Source organism: Falco naumanni, chromosome 11 (assembly GCF_017639655.2).
Source record: "Falco naumanni isolate bFalNau1 chromosome 11, bFalNau1.pat, whole genome shotgun sequence".
NCBI lineage: Eukaryota > Metazoa > Chordata > Aves > Falconiformes > Falconidae > Falco > Falco naumanni.
The window spans coordinates 14076644-14083992 of record NC_054064.1 but is presented as its reverse complement, the minus strand read 5'-3'; the positions used below and the strand labels follow the sequence as shown (position 1 = coordinate 14083992).

Here is a 7349-nt window from a genome sequence, read left to right as displayed (position 1 = left end):
AGGCGGTGGCCGCGGGGGCTGCTGGGACGGCAATGGCGGCGCCGGAGCTGGGCCGCGGCGCTCCGGTCCCGGGGCGCTGTGCCTACTTCGTGGAGAGGAAGAAGCGCTTCTGCAAGATGATCCCGGCTCCCGGGAGGCGCTTCTGCGGAGAGCACGGGCAGCAGGAGGTACCGGGCCTGGGTGGGCGGGGCAGCTGGCACCTTCCTGCGGCGGGGGAAGGGATGACCCGGTGGCACGGCTGGGGCCTGGGGTGACATGGCCGCCCGAGCGGGCGGGAGCGGCAGCGCCGGTGCTGCCTTCGAGCATCGGATGTGCTGAGGCCACTCGTTCAGCCCGGCAGGAACGCGGCCGTTACGTTATAAGTTTGTTCTCTTAGGAGCCACTCGGGTACTGAATTCTTGTCTCAATTTCTCCATTCCAGTTGACGTGCCTACCTCAGAGTAGATGCTTTATGAAAATCAGGTGTCCCTCAACAGCATCTCTAGAACAGGAATGCTGAACGCATGCTGAAGTGTTGTCTAAAACTTTTCTTTTGTGACTAGGAAGAAAATGACAGGAAAAGAATTCCGTGCCCTCTCGATCCCAAACAGTGAGTACCTGTAAATGCCTTTCCTGTTTTTTGCCAGAGCTCGCATGAGAAATGCGTCTACGTAACTTTTTTTTTCCATTTGGATTTTAGCACTGTATACGAAGACCAACTACAAAAGCATTTACAAAAATGTAATTCAAGAGCGAAGCCGAAGCCAGTAAGTGTTCAGCAGGCCCGCGCCCCGCGACCTTGCAGCGCTGCCCGTGGCCCCGCACTCGGCGCTGGTGGCCCGGCTCGCGGGGCACGTGTCTTGCACACAGGCCGACGTGTCACTTATTCCAGGCTTGCACAAGACCGGGTGCTAGGTGGTTAAACCACCGAGGCAGCACACCAGTTAACACGTAGTAAAGCATTTTATGCACTTTGAGCAATTGCTGACGCTCAGGTCTAGTCACAATTTTCATAGGTCCTTACAAGTCTCCATTTAAAGGTACGGCATCCTTTCTTTTCACTGGTCTGTGGGGAGGGGGCTGTATTGGGAGGGGGCTTTCCTTGCTCCACGGTGGGTCTTTTAGTATGCTATTTAGGTTAGTTCATACATAGTTCCAAGTCATTTTCTGTTTGGTCTCTTAATTTCTTTCCCATTTGGTTCTCCCTGAGCTTATCCTGTTACTTTCTTAGCTTGACTGACTTACAGTGTCTATTTATTCTCCCAAAGCCACGCCTTTGGTTAACTACTTGTAAGGATTGGTTAACATCCTCTGTTTTTCAAATTCTTTTGACTGTTTTGCTGTAGATATTTACATATTTTGCCTAAATTTCAAGTTAAAGAAACAGACTGACCTGTTAACCACATACATCACCACGTATATGCGTATGCTTGATTTAATAATGAACTGGTCGACTACATGCAGAGAGTTCATTGTGCTGACAGCAGCTGTGAACCGGAGGACAGCAGTCTTAGCAAGCACTACAGTAAGGACGATATGGAAGCTGAATTAAGTGCTTGCTGAAATGGAATTCACATTCCAGTCTCCTCATACTCTGTGTCCCCTTTGACCGTAGTTCAGTACAACTTTTCAGTTGTCTTAGTTGCAAATGAAAATGCTGAATTCGTTTTTCTCAAAAACGTTCTCTGAGAATAGTCTCTCACAATTGCCATTCATTTTAGAAACTCGGTGACAGATTATCCTTGGAAAGTAAAACTAGCGGGTGTTTTCTAGGTGTTTTCCTACCCCTGGCAGCCTGCTGCCCTAACCAGCTGGCTGCTTCACTCAAACTAGCAGTGAATTGTGGAAAGCTAGGCCGAGTTGCAGCCAGTGCTGAGGGAAGGAATAAGATGTATGTCTCAGCAGCTGTTTCAAGAAAACTGAAGATGGCTTCTTTATTATCTGCCTTTCGGCTTTATCAGTGTCATACCTTTAGTATTACCTGGGAAACCTTAAAATCACCTCCGGCATCAGTCTAGTAAGTGTTGACAGCTTAACTCTTACAAACATGTTCAGTCTTGTCAAAATGCGTCAGAACAGTCATTTCTGGTGGGGACTCGGGATCAGACTATAGGGAAAAAAATTACTTGAAATATCTTCTTTTGCAGTGGATTCCTATTGCTATGTACTTTATCATAAAACCAGTGAAGAATTTAGCATTTTGCTTCCTGATGATTAACAAAATCATATTTCTTTTGAATTTTAAAGGTCTACTTTGTTCAAGATATTAATGCAGGTTTAAAAGACGTAGCAGAAATACCAGAAAAAGAAGTGAGTACATTTATTTATTCTAAAGCTTAGTTCCTACATAACATGTTGCAATTTATCATATGACTAAAGAACTATCAAAGATAAAAAGCTCTTGAATTTATGGATGCCGCTTTTTTTTCCCCCTTAAAAAGGTACCTATCTGTTCTCTATCCAAAGAAAAGCTGGATAACTTAATCATCACATTGAAAAAAGCAAGTACTGGTGAGTTTACTTAATACTGAAAATAAGATGTTTTAAATTGAATTGATTGAATATTTCATTGTCATTTTTGCTGTTAGATATCTGTGAAAATGTAAGACATTTGGCACTAAACGCATCTGAAGTAATTATTAGCAAGATAATAGGCAATCCTTCTATAGCTAAATTTTACTCAGAAGAATATACTAGATTGAGAGAATGATAAAATACTGAACTTTTGTTCATATTGCTAATTTCCCTTCCTTCTGTGTTTTTTGTTTCCCACTCGAGATACCACTACAGATAATACAGCTCTGTTATAAACATGTGATGATAGATTTATGCTCCCAACAGACTGTTTTGTTGGTGATACAGATTGAGCTCATGTCTGAATATTGTAACGTATGTATTACAAAAACAAAAACTCTTGGAAACTGGAAACCTATACCTTACAAGTTTTGTATTTGCATTTGCATGCAGGTCTGGAACTTCACCTTAAGGAACAAGTACTGTCCCACCAGGCTTTACAAGAAGCCTTAAATGACCCAAAGAATGGGGAATCCGCTTTCAAACACTTGAAACAACAGGTATGATGGCTGCTTTACTCATAGGTATAGATGTTTATAAACACATGGAATTCTGCTGCTGGAAATTTGAGTGACTGTGCATCCATGATGCTCGTCACTTCACGTAGAGGAAATTGGAGATGCTCAGTAACTATGCTCTTCAAATAATAGCATGTATAAAGTTTATTAGGATACTGAAATAAATTTCAAATTATGTGGTGGTATTCTGAATTTTAACTAATGTATTCTTATTTTATATTACCTCATAATAAATCTGAGCTACCAAAGGTAAAATGTTGTATTTACTAAGAATTAAAAAGGAATTTTTTTTACTTTTTCTGTAAGAGCTGGTCCTAGATTTCCTGGTTATATAACAGATGCATAAAAAGAACTGGAGAGCCCGAGTTTGCCTTCTGACTTTTTAAGTGCATTGAACAGCAAGAATTGTAAGGGAGATGAATTGCATACCGTAGCAAAATAGAAAGTTTTGGGAAGAAAATCTAAAAGTGAGAAATGTCTGGATCTTACTTTCTTCCCATGTTCTAGCTTTCCTATGTATTACAAAATGCTTAACTGCAGCAGAGAGAGAGGGCTCTGCGGGCACTGATGCTTCACAGAAAGATCTAGTACAGTACCCATATTTTGGATGTCTACTTTGGGAATCAGCGGAGAGTATTATAGCATGTACCTGGATCCTACAAATCCCATTCCAAAAAAATGCGGGTGGAGTTCTGCGAGCAGTGGAAGAAGGGCAGGGTTATGCTGACTAGCCAGAAGTTCTAATCCCTTTCCTCTGCGTACACATCATCTTCTTCCTAATCCCTCATGGAAGGAAAGGCTTGAAAAAGTCTTTTGAAGTTTGGTGAAGTAATCATTTTCCACTGGGCATTACACTACACGATGTATGTATTTGTTTGGTTTGTATAATCTTTTGATGTTTGTAGGCTTCTATTTTAGGTAACATGGAAAAACTACATTTACTCGGTCCAGGAAGATGTTTTGTTGAGTTTGGAGCTGGGCGAGGAAAGCTGTCTCACTGGGTTGACGTTGCCTTACAGAATGCTGAAAATGTTCAGTTTTTGCTTGTGGAAAGGGCAACTACAAGGTTCAAGGTAAGAGGTTATTGTCACATTGGCAGACTATAATTTTTAAACTATTGTCATTGAAGCTATTAGTATTTGCTTTTTGTCTTTAAAACCAAAACAAAGCCTTTACATTTTAAAAGTTTTTGGAAGTGTGATTGCCTACATTCCATACTTCAGCAATAGCAAATTTATTAAAAAAAGAAAATCCTGGTGTATAATGTTGGAAATATGCAGATGTTGACTTGACAGGAAAAAAAGTCTAGCATTAATATCTGGAGCAAAAGTATAATTATTAGTGGGCAGCCCTGCTTAATGATCTTGTTATGTTTACACAGGTGGATGGAAAACATAAAAGGAGAGATTCTGTATTTGAAAGGCTTCAAGTTGATATTCAGCACTTATGTTTAAGTAAGTTCCTTCTCGGCTTGCATAACTGTGTAACTAGAGGCTTAATTGTAGATTTTGAATACTGGAATTCTAGTCAGTTTGTATGTAGCACACTTAGATGTACTTGGGTTTGAACATGATTCTCAGTTATTACTTGGACATGTTAATGCTCTGTGTATATACATAAATACACACACATACATGTATTAAATGGAGACTTAAAATTTTCTGCTTTTTATACACTTAGGAGGACATCAATGTAGGTGAGAAATACCTAAACAAAACCACTTTGAATGGTTTTTTAGAACTTGCAGGATTAAAAACCATTGCATTGTTTGTTGTAGGCGTGCAGAATGAAGCAAGTCATGCATATCATTGATTTGCTATGCATATCAGTACTACAGAACTCGTGGGAACACCCTGTCACCAGGAGATGCATTAACATATTTAAATTTCATAGGCAATATAGAAAGGCTGAAGTGGTTAAATATGCTTCTCAGCCACAACATCCAATCCTCTTAACTTCTTTTAAAAAAGAAACTTTCCTTTGAATAGCTTATTTTTAATAGTGTCACTGTATTTTTAATAGTGGTAAACATTTATTTCTTTTTTTAGGTGTGCTGAAGTTACATTATCTGAAAAAAATATTGCCCCAACTATAATAGAGGTTCTGGGGTTGTTGTGGACTGTATGTGGGCATTATCTTTTTTTTTTTCTCTCTCCAGATAAAGTACCTATTTTAGAGAAGAAAAAGCTACCACTAGTAGGAATTGGGAAACATTTATGTGGTGCTGCAACAGGTATGAATTACATATGTGTGAACTGCAGAAAACTACGATACTAAATCTTATGATCTGGATGGACTGATCTTCCAAACTGTCCTTTTAAGCTTTTCTTGCCCTCTTAACCCTTTTTTAGTGAATGAAGCAATTATATGTTATCTAAATATCTACTGACATCTATTGACTTCAGTGGAATAGTAAGTGGAAAATAGATGCAAGGCTACACTAGACAGAAGTAAAACCTTTCTTTTTCTTTATCTATACATCTAAAAGAATAGTAGAATAAAGAATAGTGCGTGGTGGCATGGGTCATATATTTGTAAACTGTTGGAAGTACCGTTTTAACACCATCACCTCTACTCTGAAATATTTTTCTTTCTCAGTTCGTGTTCTGAAAATGAGAAGAATATGTTTCTGTCCTGATAATTTTAAACACGCTTTTTCTAATGTTACGTGTCTGCTAAGTAAAGGCATCTCAAATATGACACCTATATAGGTACTGTTACAAAGACGACAGTTAAGCATTTAAGAAATACATGTATGTATTACATAGATTGTGTCCTAGATATCAGACTTTTAGAGCAAATACTTGAATGTTTTACAGGGAAGAGATAATATGCCAGTTTGTTAACCAAAGTATTTCAAATTTACTTGTGTAGAACAAATAGAGGATAAGCCCGTAGTAGCTCCAGGGGTCTCAATAATATTCATTTAGCATTTAGGGTTTTCATGTTTTCAAAGCATGCTTGTAATTTTTAGTTATGCTTAAAATTGCTTTTTGACCTAGTTTGTGATGCATGCTTTTATTCTTCGTGGCATATAGCCTTATGCAAATAATGGCATGGTGTTCATCGCTATTTTTGGGGGGGTATGTCTGTTTTTTTCCTAGATCTTGCTTTGAGATGCCTGGTTGAAAGTTATACAACTTGCTGTGATGGAGAATCTCAAGAGCCTGCACCAAAACGCTCTAGGACTGATAAGACAGAGGTGGCTTCTAACAACTCTGCTGATAATGAAAGCAACAAAGATGACTGTAAGCCTGTAGCTGGAATTGTTATTGCACTGTGCTGCCATCACAAGTGTGACTGGACACATTATGTAGGCAGGGAGTTCTTTAAATCAGTAGGACTTGGACCAGTAGAATTTAATTATTTTCAGAGAATGAGTAGCTGGGCCACTTGCGGTATGCGAGAAACCACAACCAAAGCCTCTACAAGTGATGAAAGTGAAGAACAGTCTAACAACATGGAAGAACATGAGCAAACGTGCAGCAAGACCGAGAGCGGTTCTGATACTTTACAAGGGTATGTAATTCTTTTCCTAACAAATGGACTTCTGCAGAAAAGCAAAATTACGTATAGTGGTACATGAAACTTTTTTGGCTCCTTCAAAATGACTTATTTTACAGAAACATTTTAATTATGAAATTTATAGAAATATTCTACTTTAAAAATACAATTTTCATGGACGTACATTTCAAAATATTTAAACAGTCGTGCTTGCCTGAGTTGAACTTAAGAGTGATTTCACTAGTTTTTCTAAGCTTAACTACTGATGTTAATTAACAAAACTATTCTTCTGACACGTTGTTAATTCTTTTCCTCCTTTCTATGAAACCAGGATACTTACTGTTGAAGAACGAAAGGAGATAGGTCACCTCTGTAAACTGCTGATTGATCATGGACGGATTGAATATTTACAACAACACGGATACAAGGCTGCACTACAGTATTATACAGAGCCTGCTGTGTCCTTGGAGAATGTTCTGTTGACAGCTGTCCCAAGTCTGTCTTTGATACGAGAGCCAACTACATGACAGAAGACAGATCTGGAATTGATAGGAAAAAAACCCTACAAAATTTAACCTGGATTTTTTAAAAAGCTAATTCATTGCTTATAAAGAGTTCTTTAAGTCTTTCCTGTGCCCAGGAAAGGTCTTATATTACCCAGTTTCACTAGGAATTACAAATATGCAAACAAATTCTCATCAGTGGAAAAATAAAATGCCCAAGAACGTTTAAAACCTGCTGTGTGCTGCTTTTCCAGGAAGTATACTTGATAGG

The 7349-nt window shown here is 39.0% G+C and overlaps 1 protein-coding gene across 2 annotated transcripts; it reads left to right on the top strand.

Moving 5' to 3' along the window:
- Positions 1-9: 9 nt before the first annotated feature.
- Positions 10-7304, top strand: TRMT13 (tRNA methyltransferase 13 homolog). 2 transcript variants are annotated; one of them, XM_040611095.1, is made up of 11 exons: positions 10-167; positions 543-589; positions 680-746; positions 2227-2289; positions 2421-2490; positions 2947-3053; positions 3977-4144; positions 4453-4525; positions 5230-5304; positions 6176-6590; positions 6907-7304. In XM_040611095.1, the coding sequence occupies exons 1-11, from the start codon at positions 33-35 to the stop codon at positions 7100-7102; spliced, it is 1416 nt and encodes a 471-aa protein (XP_040467029.1). In that variant the 5' UTR covers positions 10-32; the 3' UTR covers positions 7103-7304. The 2 variants fall into 2 exon arrangements, with proteins under 2 accessions (XP_040467029.1, XP_040467030.1); XM_040611096.1 differs by lacking the exon at positions 6907-7304 and having other exon boundaries at positions 6176-6319; positions 6445-6561.
- The last annotated feature ends 45 nt before the right edge of the window (positions 7305-7349 follow it).